The sequence below is a fragment of the Thunnus thynnus genome, chromosome 20, assembly GCF_963924715.1.
Source record: "Thunnus thynnus chromosome 20, fThuThy2.1, whole genome shotgun sequence".
NCBI classification, from domain to species: domain Eukaryota; kingdom Metazoa; phylum Chordata; class Actinopteri; order Scombriformes; family Scombridae; genus Thunnus; species Thunnus thynnus.
Window position 1 is genome coordinate 15952246 of NC_089536.1, and position 20779 is coordinate 15973024.

Here is a 20779-nt window from a genome sequence, read left to right on the forward strand (position 1 = left end):
AATATATATTGAGGCTTCACTTCCTCTGGGTTCCCATTAAAGACGGGGTCATACCAGTCGCACACCCAGTGCAAAAAACCTGTTACACCCCAAGGTTGAGAAATAGTCAGCAGTGGAATATTTTTACAAAATATGATGAACGTGTCTGTTTGCATTGTTTTCAGGACAATTATGTATCTCAACACCTTTGCATTATGTATTTAAAATGAGATTAGGGAGACAAAACATCTCCTGGTTATTATGTCATGTTATTATGTCTTTCACACTCCCTGATGTCTTGCTGACCTGACGGTGAAGTGTTCATGCAACTCATGATGCCTATTTATAACAATCATTTCATAATCATTTAAAAAGAAATACAATCCTTATATTAATCAGATTAAATGGAATGTATCTACAGTATGATGTCAGTTTATTGTGCCAGTAATGCATGATTTCATGTTGGTTGCTGAGTAATCCAAAAAAGTTCAACTCATAACATAAATCACTGGCATTATTCATCACAATGAAAGATAGCAATTATCAGCAATGGTACATTGTCACGTATTCACAGATCTTCTATCTAAATATATCCATTACAACTCATCACTGATAAGTCCTGTAATTGTCTCTCAGTGCAGTTCATATAAAAGGAAATAAACAAAGGTAAAGAATTCAAACAGCAATGAATAGCTGTCACTCATTACACAGCTCAAGTAACAAAAACAATGTGACAAGGGTACTTATGTGTTCATGTTATGACTGCAACCTTACACCTCATCCATCATTTTGTAAATTCTTAAAGTGCAAATATGCATTTTGACAATGGGAAGAAAAACCCTTTCAAAGGCAGTTACATAACATCTCAAAACAACATTGCATGCTGCTTGTTGATAATTGTTCACCATTGTTCTCAGTGAAACTTGGATTAAAGTTACACCCATTCAGTATTCACTTGTATGACTTCTTACATCTTGTAATTTAAAAAAAAAAGTTTAAAACTTTTAGCTTAGCTCCTACTATCTGAACCATATAATTAACTTTGATCTAATATACTACTATCACTTCCTCTCATCAAGAAGAAGTACAGAAGAACATAGCATGTTGAAAGTAACATTATTTTTATAGTAGTTTTGGTCCTGTCTTCAATCAAGAGAGACACAACATGATTCACAGACTGGAAGCTTGGTGAATATTGACACACGATGGGCTATACCTTTCACGATTTATTAATTAATAATGAATGAATAAAAAGTTTAAATGCTTTCCTGCTTCCTGGAATGTTTACATGGTCAGATTGTTTATTCATTCATATTTTATTCATTCATTATTATTTATTCATTTATACTTTCAGTCTTGTTAAGACATTAGAAACAATCAAACCATGATCTAATCTCACTCATAATTATGTGGAAATGTGCTGATGAACATCAACACTGCAAAGTTGATCCCGACTCACTTCAGAAAGTGAAAATGAAGAAAGTGAGACACAAATTAGAATACGATTGCTATTTTACTGACACTTTTGTAACTCTCTTGATCTCAAATCATAAATATTAAGGTTATCACAAAAAAGTCTGGAACTTCCTGCAATGTATGGTTAATTTAAAGGAAATCTGTGCACACACACTAAATGAAGGAAAAGGCTGTAAAATGCAACCAGACCACAGTACCAGGAAAAAGGAGAGCATGCTGAGGTCTGATCTTTCATTAGTCACCCATTGTTTCTGGTTATCATTTGTAAAGAGGAGAAGCGGCCTCATCATGATGGTGTCAGAGTTCAAAAGCAACTGACTGAGTCACTGGTTGTTAAGAATCAGCTAGTTATGGAAAACTACCGATAGACCAAGAAAACTGTATGAGGTTGATGACAGAAAGAGTGAATAAGTATTTGAGGAACGAGGAAAAGAGGACAGAGTTAGAACAACCATCAGAAACGAAGCTTAAATTAGACAAGAATGTCAGTTTGGTTGTGTTGTGACGTGGTCTTTGTATGCATCTTTTCTTTACACATCATCTTTCCACACTGCAAGGTATGAAGAACACTGACAAAAGCTGCTGGAACATACTGTATCTTTGAGTGTTGGCAGTCACCTTGTTTAAGCCACTCATTCATCATTGGTATCAAAATATTTGGTTGTTATGACAGAAGTTAAGGATCTGCGTGCTAACAGAAACACACACGCAACTTAATTTGCAGTTTTAAAGAGCTAAACTTAATCTGCAAGGTGATAATAATATAATAGTAGAATATTTTGCCAGTTAAAAGTCACATCAAAATTATTCTTTATATGCGTATTTTTTCTCCTGGCAAACATCTAATCTTTCTTTGTTTCAAAAAAAGAGATGTAACAACTAGGGCTGTCATGATATCCCATTTTCACTACAAGATTATCGTGGCCAAGAGAATTCACGATAATGATATTATTGTGATATCTATAGGAAATCTGACAAAAAAAAAAATAATGCTATCAGTCAAATCATCTTTAACTTTGTTTATTATGTGTTTTGTCTCTTTTCTGGCAAATGAATTACACTCAAAATATGAGTGTAGGGAGGTATGTAACTATAACTGTACAAAAACGCACAAAAAGAACAATTACACTTAATGGAAAAGACAAAAGATCCAGAAAATGTGTGTGTGTGTGTGTGTGTGTGTGTGTGTGTGTGTGTGTGTGTGTGTGTGTGTGTGTGCGTGTGTGTGGGGGGTGTTGAGGGAGGGAGACAAACAGAGAACGGAAAGAAACAGAAATGATTCAAGAGGTGCTGGATAATTTACATGATATTATCATATGTGTAATACTAACATGATATCAATACTTAATTTTTAAAATATCACGTTATAGCCAATATCATGACTGGTGTACAATGACACCCCTGCCAACCAAATAGACTGTTGGACTCAGAGTTACACTCTGCTCTGGTAAAATCAGATAAATCAGTATTTTGGACAATGAACAATTTGACAATGTCATTATTTATCTGATGCTTTAATGACTCTAGTAGCAGTGGAGTCAGTTTGGCTGAAATCCTAAACTACTGATGTGATTACTAACTGAATCTTAGTCTAGGATGACATGATGGCAGTACGATTTTAATAAGTACAAGATCTCACATTTCAGGTAATTTAATCATTTGACAAGTTACTAGATTTATGGTAGAAATTTGAACAGAAATAAGGCAAGACATGTATGATTAGTACAGTAAGTATAATAGCAGTAAATAAAATAGTAGTGTTGGTGGATTTCTTTGATGTGTGATGAGTTCAACATATACTTGAGTTAACAAAATGAAAAAATAAGCCACTCACTCTAGTGAAGTAATGTTCAAAATCCTAAAAGGGGAAGTGAGCCTTTAAGTCTGCCCTCTGATATCTTTATTTTACACTTACTTCTCACAGAGTAAGCCTTCTAGTTTCATTTTTATAGCTTACATCCTTCTCTGTGTACTTGTCATGCAGCTCCATCTAGTGTTCAGTAACTGGGCCTGAAACTCATAATACTGTTTACGTGAACACAACACTGTATGGCTTAGCCATATGATGTGAGTACATTGGTCTAGTGTAGCAAAAACCAGTGTGATTCAGTTGTATGGGTTGATTAGTATACAAGGACACAGACACAACAGCCCAAACCAGGCAGTGTCAGCAGTTTTCAACCTGTTCTCCCTGCCTAACCACCTACAGGTAAGAAGAGTGACAGCTGTAGTGGATCTGCAGATAAAGACAAATATGCACCACCGTGCTAACAGCTACTGTTTGTGTGTGTGTTTGAGGTCCTATATATTACATTTTAAAATCTGCTGTATACTCGTTAGAGGACAGACGTCATACTGGGTGTCCTCTGTATTCCTGGTATGTGTTTAAGTGATCGGACAATGAGGGAACAGCTCCCTCCTGTGGAAAATCTGCAGCCTGCAGAATGTGAATGAGTGAACTTTTAATATTGTGACATCTTTAACTATGGAAAGACAAAAATGCAGAACTTAAAAAAGATACAAAAGATATTATAAAACGAGTGAACTAAACTAGAATTTCACAAGACTTTCTATGTTAACCCCCATTTTTCAACCAGACATGACATGTAAAAATGGCAATACATGATAATCCTGAAGATTTAGCTCCATCTGCTGATTACATTGACTAGCTGCAATGTTCAAACTGCATTCCTTTCCTACTCAACTGAAGATTATATCAATTTTTAGGACTTCTGTTGAATTCACAAGCCACACTGAAATCACATCAGACAGTTGGTTGTATTCAAAAATGTTGCTGCTTTATTAAGTTTCTGTACTGAAAATGATCTTCTGAAATGCCTCTCCAGTCCTGTTTCTCTAAAATGTCTCAACAGTTGTAAACAGCGCAGAAATACTGTGGGAAAGAATCGGCTTTCAGATCCAGTGTGAGCTTCAGGTCAGCAGAAAAAAAAAAAAAAAAACAGAAGGTGTTGAATTTCACAAGTAACACGTTCTATCCGGCCTTTTCCTTCATTCCTTCAATTGCGCTCTTTCGTTTCAGGTTGGTGAAAAGCAACGCAAAGTTGATAATATATGTTGACACGCAGACCATGCAGAAATCACCCAGAACAAAGGTGAGAATAGATGCGAGATAGAGTGAGCCAGCCACAGACACCCAGGACGAGAGAACCAAAAACATGGCAGCTCTCTTGGACAGTGTCAGTCCTGCAATTGAGACAAACACAAAGAGCTCAGTCAGTAAGGATTATTTGGGAAATCCTGCATAAACCATGACAGATATATTTGATTTTTAAAACTGATAAGAACTTAATACATTTGTGCAATAATATAATATAATCAAATCATGTAATCATATAAGTATTTTCTGCAGTTGAATGACTAAAACATCAAAAATAATGATAATCCCTCCCTCTGGTCCTAGTACAAGCTTGATGAACAGTCTCTCATCTAGTCTGGGTGCCTTATAATAATGTTAAAAGAAGAGACCTAAAACCTTGGTGTATTTTTGGATTCACAGTTGTCTTTTGGTGCTCAGGTGCAGTCTTGCTTTGTCCAACTGAGACACTTAACTAAGATAAGGTCATTCCTCTCATTTGCAGACCTAGAAAAGGTCATCCAAGCTTTTATATCCTCCAGACTTTACTGCAACACACTTTTTTTGGTAGGAGAAACATCCAAAGACTTATACAAAATGCTGCTGCCAGACTTTTAATACGTTCTAAAAGAAGCAATCACATCATACCGGTCATCACTGCCCTTCGCACTGCCCTGTAAGTTTAAGATTTGAATTTAAGATTTTACTTGTCATTTTTAAAGGCTTGCACAGTCAGGTTCCCGCTTATATCTGTGACCTACTCACCCCATATGAGCCTGATTGCTGCTTGAGATCCTCTATGTTTATGTTTTGAATTTTATTTACTTTTTAATTCTTGTTCCTACTGTGAAGCACTTTGCAACTTTGTTTTTAAAGGTGATAGATAAAGTGATTATTATTATTATTATTATTATTATTATTATTATTATTATTATTATTATTATTATTATTAGAACATGCATATACCTCATTCTTTTATTGAAATATGCAATAGTGAATTTAGCTGAAATGCAGGCCGAACCATGGTTCACTGACTTTCTGGACTGCTTACAGTTTAGCTTTCAGACACTGTAATTTGTAGAAGACAATGACAGACTAACCAAGGCCCAGCTGCAAAGTGTAGAATATGATGCCAAGCACACTGTTGGGCTGGTTCAGAGGGCTATCTTTGGCAACAAAGAACTGGACCAAACCAAAACCACGTCCCCATCTGCCAGGAAAGAAATGAAAAACTGTTAGATCCACATATTATTGAGTAGAAAAGGAAAAGAGATTATGAGAGATTTATACTTCAAAATCAGATAAATCAGAAATGCAGCACAAGTTTATTTTGCAAAAATAAAATGAAAAGCAATTTGACAAGAAGATTTACAACAGGTAATATGTACTTGGCATTCACATGATGGGAAATAGTAGTTGTTTCAAGCACTTTCAAAGGAATTTGTAAAACGTGGCAATGAAAGGTGGTCGCAACTACTTCAATTTGCAAGCAAGAGTTAGAATCCCAATTGAAACTATGGTCTCTAACACAGGTCGAGGTACAATAGCGCAGGTAAGTTCCCAAAACAATCAGAGGAATAAAAACATACCTGGAGGTAAAAACTTTGGAGCAGCTCACAGACTCCCCCAGGTCACACATCGCTCTGTAATCTGGGTTACTCTCTCGGGACAGCTCGACGTGAAGCGCATAAACTGACAAAACCAAACCAAAAACGCATAGAAAAATGCGCATTTTTCTCTCCCACTTCGGTAGCCCCTGAGTAACAGCCGCTGCCATGTTTATTCACAACTCCAGCGAGGAATAGGGTGAGTAAAAGTGCCACGGTGTGCTGAGGCGACTTTTCTTTAGACTTTCTCCCTTATTCAGTGGTCCTCCTAGTGAAGACGACGTGTTAAAAGTCAGATTCTCACTTTTGATTGGCCTAGGCGATTTTGGTCCCTGCATTTCATTGGACGGTCGGGTGCAGATGTTTGGCCTAAGGCCAGAGGGGTGTTTACTGTGGACTTCAGTCTGTTTGGCCTTTAGGAAAAATATAACTGCCCTCACTGTTCAGTCCCTGCCACTGCAACTTTTATTACATAATATATGTAATTACAGCTCCCAAAATGTTCTGTCTAAATAAATTATTCCTAATGTACTGTAACAGTCTATCTATCTATCTATCTATCTATCTATCTATCTATCTATCTATCTATCTATCTATCTATCCTATTCAATTGGGCTTTATTGGAAACAGACGTCTACATTGCCAAAGCAAGTGTGAAATAAAAACAAAAACAAAAAAAGTACATAAACAGAAGAATTATGGTTTTGCTGTAAATAGCCTATATACACAGATAAGTAAAGATAATTTAAAATAGAAAAATTAAGATTTGCAGTTTAAAAAATGGAAATAAAAATATGTCACTTTTATGTATTTAAAGATCCATCCATCATCCTATATACTTAATTGTTTTTTTGTTATAGGCAATTGGATTAGGCACTTAGAACAGTTTCTATAGTTGTAACTGGCAATAGTAATAGTGATTATTATACACGCTTTTAATTTTATTTTACTAGTAGTTAATTAAGTCCATCATACATAGAAAGAGCTTTAGGTGCAGGTGATTTTCTCCAAATCTGGCCACTCCTACAATAATTGCCTTATGGAAAACGGCGTCATGACCACAGAAAAAACAGTTGGGAGAAAACAGAGACTGTTGTATCTGCTGTTACGTCCCGCCTCTAACAACGTTCTCTGCTCCTATTGGACGCTTTCCCGCAACGCCGCTTCACCTCATTGGTTCGCTACATGCCATTTAAAAGCAACACGGAAGAGTACGAGGAAGAAGCGGCAGACAAAAACAAGAGATAGCCATGCTACCACGGGATTAAAAACATAATTACGGATGTTGAGGTTGGCTCACAAGGTGAAAGTTTATTCCGTTACGTAGAAACAAGTCTCTGCGTTGTTTCGTTTGGTTTTATTTGGCCGATAAAGACATGGTTTAACGTCATAGGTTCCTAGAAAGCCTGAGCCTAAGGTAACATTAACTAGCCTACGCCCCTGCGTCAAAAAGTGGGGAAAGCTCATCTTTAACATGTAGTCAAGTTTATTTAATCACTCTGTGGAACAAACCTAGCTGCTTATTAAAGGCAGCTACTCGTGGAGTTGTGCTTTATTTAATTGCACGACTGTAATTAGCTGGAGGCGGTGTTTGACTGAGAGCTACAGGTTTTGGTCACCAGTTTACTGCCAGGCCTAGACTGCTGTATATCCTATAAACTGCTTATATGCGCACCTAAATTACTTGGTACTTTGACAAAACAATTGCGAAATCATTCTTAATCTTGCGAAGTTTTATTGTTTGACTATCTGAGAAAACGAGCTCCTGAAGTGGCTCCCGATGGCCACAACTCTGGCAGTGAGAGGAAAGGTTTTTCTTTGGGGTTAAATGCAGGTATTTAAATCAGAAATTGTAACCTCACTGGTTTTCTTTTTTTTGCCTGGTTGTTTCATTGTAGATATCAAACGAAAGACTGATTATTGCAGGGACACACTGTCAACAAATGTTGATAGACAGCAATGGACCAGTATGTTTTGTTTTGTTTTGTTTTGTTTTAAAAGATTATCACGTTTTCCGGTTCTTATCAAATTATGCTGATATGCAGTTTGTTAAAGACCATGAAACTTTTATTTAGTGCTGCAGGTAATGATTATTTTCATTATCAATTAATCTGTGAATTATCTTCTCAAGTAATTGATTAATTGTTCTGTCTATAAAATGTAAGAAAATAGCTATAAATGCCCCTTATAATTTCCCAGAGCCAAAAGTAACACATTTAAATCGACTGCTTTGTCTGACCATCAGCCCAAGATGTGAAAGTATTTAGTTTACCATCAAATATGATAAAGAAAAGCAGCAAATAGTCACATTTGAGAAGCTGGAATGAGCAAATATTTGGCATATTTGACTGAAATGATAAATGATATCTACTTCTCTAATTCTGCAGTTTTATTTATGTCTGGGCAATGATTCATTATTATCGTTTATTAACAGAATCATATTGTGATATTACATCATGATATCATACTATATTTGTCCAAATTAATGATTCTGAGTATAAACAAAAACAAACACATTTAGTTATTAAAGTTTTTGTTTTACACATGATGATTTTTTTAATGATGTAATGTATGAAACACAAACACGGTCCACAGTTAATTACTTTGAACATCAGTTGGACTATTTTTAAAATGTTATTTTGCATACATTTGCCATATCGTGATACGTTTTGATATCGGAAAATATCCTTTTTAATATTGTGATAATGATTCAACCATGTTGTCCAGCCCTAGTTATATTAAACCTACCAAAAATGCTCACAGAAATCCACAATTGGTCTAAATATCAGCAGTAAAATATCATTGGACAGATAGTGTCAGCCAACGTTGACAGTGTGTAGATATACTGTACATGCTGGTGTAACTCTACTAGTAGAAAACAAGCAGTAGCCTATCTAAGATAAACTCACTCACTTTGATATTCTTGATTCTTTACAGAAAAATGTCAAGTAAGGAGGGCGGAGAAGGTAAAAATGGTCAACCTGTGGCCATGTTGCCTGAAAGAATGGCCACTGAGAAAAGCAGAGAAAACCAGAACCAGCGTGGAGTCGAGGCAACAGCTGGCTCCACAGACACCAGCACAGCAGCAAAAAACTTGGCTTTGCTTAAAGCGCACTCTCTGGACGTCAAGTTTGATGTCGGAGAGGAGTATGATGTCATAGAAACCATCGGCACCGGGGCCTACGGCGTCGTTTCATCTGCCAGGAGACGGGACAATGGTAGGTCGGATTTGATGAAGACATAACACACAACTAATTCTGTGTCTACTACAATGCTCAATGATAAATCAGTTAACATTATCATTCAAACAAGTTGTACACCCTGTCATGCTGTTTCTTCATCGAGTCATATTTACATTTCACAGGCCAGCAGGTGGCGATAAAGAAAATCTCCAATGCTTTTGAAGTGGTGACAAATGCTAAACGCACTTTGCGAGAGCTGAAGATTCTCAAGCACTTCAAACATGACAACATCATCGCCATCAAAGACATCCTGCAACCAAACCTCCCTCATTCTGCCTTCAAGTCTGTGTATGTATTTCCTAAAATTTTCATTATAACTTTGGCGGCATATGACACATGCACAGGTTTCCTATTCAGACCAGAAATGTATGTAGTCTGTTTTCTCATAAAGTAAACATCTGGAAACCTTAGAGGGTTACCAGAAAATGGATGCGTAATTTTGGTCAACTCACAAAACACACAACCAAACAAGTTATAAACCCAGAGGCATTTCAAATTTGTCACTGAATGGCAATTTTTAGTCACATTTATCCCCCATCATGCGGATTAAGTAATATATTGATTGTTATCCAGAATCCTCAAGTACAATTAAGAAATGTCAGCCTGAAAAAAAGTTTATAAATATTTGGCAACCATGTGTCAGGTAAACCAATTCTAGTGAAGAACAAATCCTTAATATAATAGTCTATGTTTAATAAATCACATTATATCAGTGGTGATTGTTCTAAGCAGGTTTTGCAGTTGAGAGACATAATATTTCAGGTGCTGATTGCTACAGACACTTCACCAAGATGACTCTAAAGTCTCATTCAATGTTGGCTGGACATTTTACCTTACCTATGCCGGAAATAAAATTTGTAGCTATTACACTTGACACATATGAGTTATACTGCGCTGTTTCTTTAGTAGAAATATTTCAGTTATTTAGATGGATTCTTTTGGTGTCCCACATAGAAACAGTATTATGAAATCTTCTATTATAAAGATATTCATATGCTTAGAGATCCTTTGAGCTAATTAATATGATCACACACACCATAGGCCTTGACCTGTTGACCTCACAAAAGAATGAGGAAGGAGTTTGATCAGAAGATTCATGTTTGGATGAGAGACAAATTGGCGGATATAAACCTTTATGAGGCTTTCGTAGAGTTCTTAGAGAGGGTGAATCTTGGAATTCATAAAAAGGTAATTCACTGCTGCTAATATTGTTTGGTGTTCATAGGGACACTCTACTACTGCCTACTACCAGAGTATATTTTCACATGGCCACAGTTGGCTTCAGTTGCTAAGTAAATTAAAGAAAAACTTGAGTCTTGATTGTCCAGTCAGCAGATTGTGCACCTGTTTAGAGCTCTTCTCACTTTTCCACTTGCAGGTACGTGGTGCTGGACCTCATGGAGAGTGACTTGCACCAGATCATACACTCTGCCCAGACGCTTACGCCAGAGCACACACGATACTTTCTGTACCAGCTCCTCCGTGGCCTTAAGTATGTGCACTCTGCCAACGTCATCCATCGTGACCTCAAACCCTCCAACCTGTTGGTGAACGAGAACTGTGAGCTAAAAATCGGTGACTTCGGCATGGCAAGGGGTCTAAGTTCACACCCCGAGGAGTCTCATTCTTTTATGACTGAATATGTGGCAACTCGATGGTACCGTGCTCCTGAACTCCTGCTGTCTCTGAACCACTATAGTTTGGCGATTGACTTGTGGTCTGTGGGCTGCATCTTTGCTGAAATGCTGGGGCGTAAGCAGCTTTTTCCTGGGAAGCACTACGTCCAGCAGCTCCAGCTCATTTTGTCTGTGTTAGGCACTCCTCCTGAAGGTGTGATAGGTGCTATTAGGGCTGACAGAGTACGCTCATACGTTCAGAGTCTTCCATCACAATCTGCTGTGCCCTTGGCCAAACTGTACCCACAAACAGAGCCAGACGCTTTGGACTTGCTGGGGGCCATGTTGCGCTTTGACCCTCGTGAACGAATCAGTGTGACACAAGCGCTGGAGCATCCTTACCTGTCTAAATACCACGACCCAGATGATGAGCCAATTTGTGTGCCAGCTTTTGATTTTGAATTTGACAAGCTACAAATGAACAAAGAGCAAATAAAAGAGGCGATTCTGATGGAGATCCAAGACTTTCATCAGAATAAACAGAGCTGTCGTCAAAGACTGCAATTCAGGCCCCTGGCGAGGGCGAATGGCAGAGCAGGGGGAGCTGCAGCACAAAGCAGTAACCAGTGTAATGCTCAGGCCTCCACCATCACCAAATCAACATTGGTTCCTTTAGCACAACATCCACAAGCAACACAGATGCAGCAACAACAAATGAGAGAAGTTAAATCTCAACAGCAACAAGACAGCGGGATACACACACCAGCAAAAGGGAATCACACATTTACAAATCAAATGCAAACCTTTAATAAAGACGTTGCCCCGCCTCATGTGACCCATAATTTGCCTCTCCTCACTAAAAGCGAAAGTGGCCCCGTTGATGTGGACATGCCCAGTGCCAACTCAGACAGTGGTCAGCCAGAGACTATAGATTTAACAACGCCAGTGTCTAGTCAGGACGCTCCATCAGAAGCAATGAGAGACAATGAGGCACAGGAACGGCTGCCCAGCAGTCAGGCTTCTCTGACTCAGCCCACCCAGAGCCAGTCCATGACCCAGGCTCCCACCTCTATTCCTCCAAGGCCAGCACAGACCATGACACCCTTACCCACCACTGTGCCTTCCCTTTCTCTCTCTGTGGCACAAGCCCAGTCACTGTCTCAGTCCCTTTCACAGTCACTGTCCAAGAATGTAAGGCCTCCGCCTGGTGCAGGAGAGGCAACCAGAAAAGAAGGAGCAATATCAGAGGATACTAAAGCTGCTCTTAAAGCAGCTTTATTCAGAAATAAAGCCAGGGGTGGTAAGTTCATTGTTTTCCCAAACATAGTTTTGTGAAATATTGCACATCATTGACATATCATTCATTAGGACTTTTTCCTCTTCATTGCAGATGGAGGTACCTCTGCACTGGGCATGGATGCTGGCGCAGGAGGAGGTGTATCATCCTCCCACGCTTCTGTTCCAGAGTCGCGCCGGCCTGTCACTGCCCAGGAGCGTCAACGAGAAAGAGAGGAGAAAAGGAGGAAGAGGCAGGAACGAGCAAAAGAGAGAGAGAGAAAAATGAAGGAAAAGGAGAGGAGAGAGGGAAAGCAAGGGGACTTGCTGGGTGGGGTTCTGCTGAGTGACAATGACAAAAGCCTTTTGCAACGTTGGACAAAGATGATGGACAGCCGCAACGAGAAAACTCCTAACAATGACGGAGCAAAGAGTAAGGACTGTAACGCAAACTCGCACCGTGGTGGAGCTATGGGTGATAACACTCAAGGAGCATCAAACAATAAAACTGACAAGGAGGCAAGGAAGATTCAGTCTCATGAACAGTTAATCTCTCAAGTTAAACCTCACCAGCCCAGCTTGTTTCAGCCTCCCAGCACCCACCAGCCATCTTTACTTTACCCCATGAGCCAGAGTAAACCTCCAGCGGATATAGTTGTTACTGAAAGCGGAGGAATAGATATAATGATGGTCACTAGTGGTTTTGTAAAGAACAACACGCCCAAACCTCATAATGAGAGCAATGGACAAAGTGGTTTCAACTGTTTGGGGAACTGGAGCGGGCAGCAATTAGAGACGAGGCCATCACAGCAACCACAACCAAGCAGGACACCGCAGCCTCCGCCGCCGAGCTTTCTTCAGCCGCAGCTCCAACCACAAACCTTACCTGACCCTCAACCTCAGTCGCAGCTGCTTCCTCTCGAGAGGTTTTTGACTAAAGCCCCAACACTAACCACCAGAGAGACAAACGGGAATGTGGATAATAACCTGAACTCCCACCCTAACCCTCCAGTTACAAGCACTGGACCTATGGAGAAGCTGTGTCCTTCTGTAGGAGAGAAATCTGGACCACAGACCACAAACCCTCTCTGTGGGGCTTTAGGGGTTCCCTCACAGCCTCATCCCAGTTTAGGATTCACAGATACCGGACAGCAAGGGCCCTCCATTGCTCCAGACATTCATACAGTAACGCTGCAGCTCTCAAAGTCCCAGGTGTGTCTCAGCTTTCTAGTTCTGTCAAATATTCTACTGTTTTCTTTGCAGATTGCGTTTTACCCAAAAGAAGCCGTAGGTATTAATAGAGCGCTGGTTTTTCTTTCACTATAGGTGCTATACAAAAACATTATTCCCTTGTATGTGCTACATACCTGAGAAATGGAAATGTCACAATCTTCTGCTTGCCTTGAACTGATCTAAAGGATACAAAGTTCAGTTCACACAATGTTTCCCCCACTTTTCTTCTGGCAGGTAGAGGACGTTTTACCCCCGGTGTTCTCGGTCACCCCTAAAGGCAGCGGGGCTGGGTATGGTGTGGGCTTTGACCTGGATGACCTTCTGAACCAGTCTCTCACAGACCTGCAACACTGTGACCGAGACAGGTGAGGTCTGATACACCATGAGTTTGTTTTCTAATAAAGAACAAAACCATTAAAAATATAACATGCTTTGTACCTGAATTTTACCTTTTAAAAGTCAGACTATTTCTTTATCAATGTATATTGTGTAGATTGTTCAGGTATCGATATTTAGTGCACTCAATTCTGACATCCATGGACAATCATTCACTTTACTACAGTTGCAATATCCACTTGACCATTGAATTCCTTATGTTCTATTTATTTTTGTTTGAGTTAATTTATTTAGTTATTGTTTCTTTCTTTCTCTTACCCTTTTATCTCACTGTTGGCTGCTGTAATAGATACCTACCTACCTACCTACCGTACCCCACCCACCCACCCACAGCTATGCATGTAGTTTCAGATTACAGATTTCAAACCACATAATTTAGCGAGACCTCACGTCTTTGTGCTTTACATCACTAACCCATTAGTGATGGGACTGTAGATGTAGTTAACTTTCTAGGGTTTCTGTATGTAAGCAAAGCAGCACAAAAAGGAGACCCAATGTAAGAAAATAATAGAGTAATCATTGGCGAAGATCACCATTATACAAAACAGAGTGGCACTTCACTGCCAAGTCTATTTTTTATGTCAGGCACCTGGGAGCTCATTTTTACACCTATACCATGTCCACTTTTATCTCCCATTTTTTAAAAACTTCTTGTGACTAAAACGGTGAGTCTTTGATCTAACAGTCTACAGTTTACCATCAATGTTGCTGCCATTTTTACTTGCATCTTAATACAGGCAAAGCACTGTAATCATGTCAAAATCTTTGCCCAGATAGACCCAAATATAATATCGGAGAAGGCTAAAAATCATCAATATCTAGTTGTCCTATAGTTATTACACAAATCTACAGTCACCCTTTTGTCAGGCGTGTATGAAAACAGCTTTAAATCATTTTTATATTGACAATGGATCACATGACTGTATGTGAAAGGGGTCGACTCTGCAATTCCTCTCAGCTCTACGGAGAATTTCAGCATCTTTCATCTCATTGTTTTGGTTTTATGGTCCACAACCTTGCTTTTTTGGTTCACTCTCCCCACTCTCATGGTGTTGTTTTCAGATGCAGCAGGCAGCTGTGTTCTGTAAAAAAGACATGCATTTGTCAGGTGATCACAAGCACAAAATGAATGCTAATGTTTCTCTTAATCTGTTGGATGTGTGCCAAAAAAAAAAAATCAGTTTATGCAGTTTAAAGCCAGGTCAGCAGCAGGGTAGCAGAATCAAGTCGTATGTCTAACCACCAACAGCAAATACATTTTCCTGATCTTTCCATATCAGCCTAAAGTATTACATAGTCTGTGTCTCCTAGTCTACTTCGTGTTTCCCCTTTGATCTTTTAATATTATTAAATTACTTTATTAGTCAGCAATTGCTTGTAATAAGTTACACTGTAAATTGCATCTAAAAGTGTTGAGCAAATTTTGAGCTTTGACCACAAACACTGGATTGAACAGCAGAGCAGTCTGCAGACATTCATGGTTTCCAGGACACTAGCACGTTGACTGATGGCGCTACATACTGTTCTAGATAAAGGCATTTTTGTAAGATCAAAAAATAAAAGGAGGCCATTCTTAACATTTACTGAGTTTTCTTTTTCTCCATCAGTTATGACTCGGCCCCCCTCTCGGCCTCCCTCTTATCTGACTGGAGCGAGGTTCACCGCATGACTCCGGCTGATCTGGAATCACTGCAGCAGGAGCTCCAGCTCGGCTCTCCCATGATCCTCTCTGATACCATCCCTCCTGATGCCTGACTTTCCCTTTCGGGAACTTAAAAACAGACAACATATGGATTTATGTAAATGTTAGATTTTTTTAGCATGAAAACTTATCAAATTAATTTAAAAGCAGCTAGCTTTTTTTAATAGAAACTACCAAGCAGTCTTTTTTTTACCATTATGACATGCTGCACTGTCTTTTTAATAAACAAAATTGTCATCACCTGTGTCTGCCCATTGATGTCAGTGAACTACAGTAAAATGAGTTGTTCCACGTGAGAAAGGTAATTTCAAAATTACCTTAATTCATTTAAAGAAAACATTTGAAATAATAACATTTAGGTTCTGCACTGAAAATTGGATAACAAATGTTTCTGAAAAAAGGACAGAACACAACTGAAGATTGGGTCTGTATACACTGTGATTCGTGAAATACATTTTAAAACTCAGATATCGGAGGTTGAACAGAACACTGAGCTGATTTTAATAATCAAATTCATATTTTATTTCAAATGCAGAAGACAATTCATTTAGCTCATATTTCTGATTTAAAATACAAACATATCAAACTACTTGAATCAAAGATCATAATGCTGAGTTATAGCTCTAAAAATGATTATATTACATTTCACATTCAATATGGCTTCATGTGCACATCAGATACAAGTAACAGTAGTCTAGTTTGACTATTCAGGACCACTCTGGACATGTCAGACATTTGCAATGAATATCCTCCTTCATTTGGCCTGGTTTGCATTCTACCATCTGGAAATCCAGTTTTCCAAGTGTCTCATCTCTGCAGCAGGATCAGTAGAGTGGACAGACAGCCAATCAACACAGCAGCCCTCGCACACCAGTTGTGATTGGCTCTGCCATGCAGCCGGATCTCTGGTATCGAGTAGCGGATGAAGCTTGAGTAGCTGGTTAGCCTGGTATACACACCTGGCTGGTTTGGCTGGGCACAGTCCAGTCCAAAACTCACCACTCCAGCCTGCACCCAGGTCCCATTCACCATCTGGCAGACAAGGGGCCCTCCTGAATCGCCCTGGTGGAGGGAAAACACTCATTCAGCTATCATTGTGTACACTGGATAGTGGATTGTTGCAGAAAAGTTTTTTTTTAATGCAGTTTGTAGTTTTGCTTGTGTATACAATGAGGAACTGAAGGAAAACTATTTATTATCTGCTGTAATAGTGCTCTGGCTTGCAGGCATAAAGAAAGGAGGGGAAATCCGCTCACTCCTAACTCCGATGCAGTCTATTTTTATTTCAGGTTCTTGAGATTGACGTCTGGGCACACTGTGTGGCGAAACATTCCCTTCCCGTTTTTGCTCGTGTATACAGTCATGCATTTGTGAATGTAAACAACAACAACACAAACAGCTGATCCAACAGTACCTGGCAGGAGTCTTTGCCGCCCTCCTGGTATCCAGCGCAGATCATGTCATACAAGATGTCCACCTTCTCCGTCGGGTGCATCCGGTACATCTCCTGACATGAACTCTGGGAGATGATTGGCACCTGCACTTCCTGCAGAGTCCCTACTCCTTGCAGAGGGACTGAGGGGGAGGAGGATAAATGAAGGATGAAGAACAACAGAAGCACAAGGCTTTTGTGCTTCTGCAACTAAACAGGTGACCAGGAAGCTTTTTTTTGGCACTATGTAGATTGATACAAGATATGTTAACTTTTAGTCTTTTTATCCAGTGTAAAGCTTCAATTATAAACATAACATCTTGACTGGGTTTCATCCTAGTTTTGTTCTTTTTTCCATTATTTTTTTGTATTTGTAAAGACATGACCTGACCTCTTTTGAATCTGTGCCATTACTGTTTGTTTATACTTTTCAAATAAAACCAAACTAGGCCAACAAACAGTGACCATGCAGCTTATTTTATGATTACGACTGTGATTAAGATTTGTTTTATGATGGACTGTTCTACTTTCTTTTCCCGTTTGTTGTGTGCATGTGCGTGTGTGTCTGATTATCTGGATGACGAACTGCTGTATACAATTGCCCTCACAGAGATAAATAGTTGTATTTGGGTGAAAATCTGTTATAAATAAGCACACACTCTTATCCTGGAGCTATGGACAGGCACACATTTCCACAATCCTCTGATTTTTGTAATTCACTTTTTTTGTCTAGGGCTGGGCAATATGAAATCAATATCACAATATTAGTATACCTCTTTTCTGCTGTGGATATAAATCATCATTTGGCAAAATGTGTGCCAAATGTCACATAAAATAATCAAATTGATTCCACTGTCCTGCATTACAACATGCAAAACTCTTCACACATGTAAAACTTAAATGACAAATTTGGTAGTTTTTCATTACATGTTGATTGGAATCAATAACGTGACAAGAGTCTGATCATACCACAATACAGTTCCGCTGAAAGTTAATAAACAAACCTATCTAATTATAACCCAGCCATAGTGACTTACAGATATCTTGTAAGGAACTTGTTTTTATAACCCCTCATTCAAACTTTATTACTGCCAATTGTATATGTTCTGACACCAGGACCTGCACCTTGCACCTGTAAACGTTGTTTGTCGATTTTTCTGTTTCTGTTCCTTTTTCAATCCTTGATATTCTTTTCTTTAACATAAATAAAAATGATAATTCATTAGCATTTATTTGCATGCCAGAGTCAAATAAAAGAGTTATTTGATGACTAATGAAACATTTAACAGATTAATTAAAGTTATTTGCACAAATACAAATGTGATGTGACGAATTTATCAAACCTTACCATCAACTCGAATGTTTCCCCAGCCAGTGACATAGCACTGCATGCCACTTGGGAACAAGGTGCCAGAGGCAGGCAGGCAGATGGGACGGACATGATCTGACCAGGTTACTGGGCTGGATAGCTGCACCAGCGCCAAATCCTTCCCACTGTGAGGCTCCGTGTAACCGGACGGGATCACCACCTGGCTCACACGATGCACCGACTGGTGTGGGTTGAAGCCGTTCAGCTGGTACCGGCCAACGTAGATGATGTACGAGCTCACGTCAGATGGACTGGAAGAAAAGAAGACAGATGGACACCGAATGAAACCTGCTAAACTGTAAATTGAGAGGGATTTGAAAGGTGAAACCTATGCATTTCATTATATAGTGACAAAAGGCTTGAGGATTAATGTTTGCAATAAAATAACTGTGAAAGAAAAAGCAAAAAAACACTTGTTATAAGTTGGCTCCTGCTTGCAACAAAAGAGCACACTTGTACTCACTTTATTAAAAACCTTTTGATCCTCAGAAAGTCATCATTTCAATTTCACAGAACTTTGGATCTGATTAACTATCTAAGACTGAATTTTGAATTAGGTTCTCTGAAAATCTAAAAGGATACTAAACACTCTGACTTAAAAAAGACAAACCCAAAAAACAAAAGAAGCAGAGGCCTCTGAATTGGTGCTAAACTTTGGGTTCACCTGCACTTTTTTGGCTGAGTAGTTTTCTTACTTGGGGAAACAGTGAGCGGCTGATAGGACCCAGTTCTTTGTGATGATGGAGCCTCCACAGATGTGACCAGCAGACTCTGTCTGGAGGCCCAGAGGAGAGAAAGAGTGAGTCACTTCAGCATCACAAGCAAATCCCTCTCTCAGCAGGTCCGCTTATTAAACAAGAACTAGACTAAACCACACACACACACACAGAACTGACAGATCAGCATCCACAGGTGAGGGTCTAAAAGCATCTGTTTCATGGGGACTTACCTGTATATCTACCTGCCACGGCCAAGCCCCATCTGCGGAGTCCATCCCTCCCACAATCCTGTTCTCTATTACCGGTGCTCGGCCACATTCTTGGGCGAAAGACGCCAGAACACCTGAATATGAACATAAATCACAGTTTTTTTAATTCATTTTTTGATTCTGACTGAGGCATCTGCACTTTTTCAGCATACAAGACTAAAGAGAAAATAAACAGTGAAAACAGCGCACACATCATGTTTTTCAAGTAGACAAAGACAAAAACAAGACATGGCGAAACCAGGGAGGGCATGAGGGGGGTGAAACTCACCTGTTACGCACCAGAAAATGGCAGAAAACTGTAATTTCGGCGACATTTTGTGAGCTTTCGCGGCACGACTGGTATACAACTGACTACTGAAGCAGAATTAACGTGTTAGGCTTGAAGCGACACGAAAACCAGAAAGAAAAAGTTTCTAAACCGTTACGTCTACCTTCCTACGTCGTCTGGTATCGTGTGACTGATGCTGAAGCAGTAAATTAAAAAAAAAAGTTTGATCCGTTTTTTTTTCTTTAAAACAACAGGTCTTTACGGTACCGTCGACAAAATCCCTAAAAAAAAAAAAAAGCTCCTGGTTCCGCTTCAGTCACATTCCCAAGAAATCGCTTCGTTCATCTGGCAACCTGTGTACACCCAATCAACACGCAAGTCCCGCCCAGCTGATCCACCTGAGCCTGACTTTTTGCATTTTTATATTTACCTGTTTTAAACATAGCAGGTGAGTGGTGTTTCTAACATCTAAAAAAAAACACTAAAAAATCACTGGGTTCAAATTTTTATCCAGTTTGGGTAAATATGGTACCATTGGTAAAATATTAACCCAGTGATTTTTAGTGTGAAGCAAACTTTTAAGAAAGAAACGTATCCATGTGTCTTTCTTAAATGTTATTCTCACGATTATACCTGCTACTATATTACCCCCTTTATGTGTTCACCAGGTATTAAGCTCTATTCTTGTTTGATTTCCTTGAAGTGTTGTGAGGTTGCACTGCAGTGTTTACTCCATCTTTATAGGACAAAGGGTACTCCTGTGTTCCTTGCTTCAGAAAGGATAAACCAGTTTTGTAGGTACCTGTTACAGGAGAAAGCAGCTGGATTATAGCACAACAATCCTCCAGAATGGACACACACTAATTGGACAACATCCAGGATTAGGCCATATGATAAAACACCCAGGTCAAAGGTCAAACACTGTCCTAAATTGCACATGGGAGTGTATATAAGCAATGATTGTGTGTTTCTGCTGTTTACAGCGCTAAATTATTTGAGTGTTACATGTTTTTGACTGGATTGTGGGCTGTATCCTTTTTTTTTTTTACATGACACCAAATGTTTATTCTTTCTGTCTGTCTTTAAAGCTGTCTGTCTCTTT

The 20779-nt window shown here is 39.2% G+C and overlaps 3 protein-coding genes across 6 annotated transcripts; 1 reads left to right on the forward strand and 2 right to left on the reverse strand.

Moving 5' to 3' along the window:
- Nucleotides 1-4231: 4231 nt before the first annotated feature.
- vkorc1 (vitamin K epoxide reductase complex, subunit 1) lies at nt 4232-6441 on the reverse strand. Its single transcript, XM_067575679.1, has 3 exons — nt 6139-6441; nt 5650-5759; nt 4232-4659 (listed from the first exon to the last, which is right to left on the reverse strand). Exons 1-3 carry the CDS (start codon nt 6324-6326, stop codon nt 4448-4450), a joined length of 510 nt encoding a protein of 169 aa, XP_067431780.1. The 5' UTR covers nt 6327-6441; the 3' UTR covers nt 4232-4447.
- An 887-nt stretch (nt 6442-7328) lies between these two features.
- Nucleotides 7329-15860, forward strand: mapk7 (mitogen-activated protein kinase 7). 4 transcript variants are annotated; one of them, XM_067575673.1, is made up of 7 exons: nt 7329-7459; nt 9094-9374; nt 9521-9686; nt 10777-12314; nt 12405-13501; nt 13757-13887; nt 15526-15860. In XM_067575673.1, the coding sequence occupies exons 2-7, from the start codon at nt 9098-9100 to the stop codon at nt 15671-15673; spliced, it is 3357 nt and encodes a 1118-aa protein (XP_067431774.1). In that variant the 5' UTR covers nt 7329-7459; nt 9094-9097; the 3' UTR covers nt 15674-15860. The 4 variants fall into 4 exon arrangements, with proteins under 4 accessions (XP_067431774.1, XP_067431775.1, XP_067431776.1 ...); XM_067575674.1 differs by having other exon boundaries at nt 7344-7573; XM_067575675.1 differs by lacking the exon at nt 7329-7459 and adding an exon at nt 7604-7990.
- Nucleotides 15861-16115: 255 nt separating this feature from the next.
- zgc:92313 (uncharacterized protein LOC436869 homolog) lies at nt 16116-20050 on the reverse strand. Its single transcript, XM_067575678.1, has 6 exons — nt 19678-20050; nt 19371-19483; nt 19117-19196; nt 18401-18672; nt 17035-17195; nt 16116-16682 (listed from the first exon to the last, which is right to left on the reverse strand). The coding sequence occupies exons 1-6, from the start codon at nt 19721-19723 to the stop codon at nt 16428-16430; spliced, it is 927 nt and encodes a 308-aa protein (XP_067431779.1). The 5' UTR covers nt 19724-20050; the 3' UTR covers nt 16116-16427.
- Nucleotides 20051-20779: the final 729 nt, after the last annotated feature.

Coding starts and splice junctions, on each gene's coding strand:
- vkorc1 (XM_067575679.1), bottom strand. CDS start 6,326: ATGGCAGCGGCTGTTACTCAGGGGCTACCGAAGTGGGAGAGAAAAATG. Junction 5,760..6,138: donor TCCAAAGTTTTTACCTCCAG/GTATGTTTTTAT, acceptor CTTTCCTGGCAG/ATGGGGACGTGGTTTTGGTT. Junction 4,660..5,649: donor CACTTTGCAGCTGGGCCTTG/GTTAGTCTGTCA, acceptor TCTCAATTGCAG/GACTGACACTGTCCAAGAGA.
- mapk7 (XM_067575673.1), top strand. CDS start 9,098: ATGTCAAGTAAGGAGGGCGGAGAAGGTAAAAATGGTCAACCTGTGGCC. Junction 9,375..9,520: donor TGCCAGGAGACGGGACAATG/GTAGGTCGGATT, acceptor TACATTTCACAG/GCCAGCAGGTGGCGATAAAG. Junction 9,687..10,776: donor CATTCTGCCTTCAAGTCTGT/GTATGTATTTCC, acceptor TTCCACTTGCAG/GTACGTGGTGCTGGACCTCA.
- zgc:92313 (XM_067575678.1), bottom strand. CDS start 19,723: ATGTCGCCGAAATTACAGTTTTCTGCCATTTTCTGGTGCGTAACAG. Junction 19,484..19,677: donor CATTTTCTGGTGCGTAACAG/GTGAGTTTCACC, acceptor GTTCATATTCAG/GTGTTCTGGCGTCTTTCGCC. Junction 17,196..18,400: donor GGGAAACATTCGAGTTGATG/GTAAGGTTTGAT, acceptor CCTCCCCCTCAG/TCCCTCTGCAAGGAGTAGGG.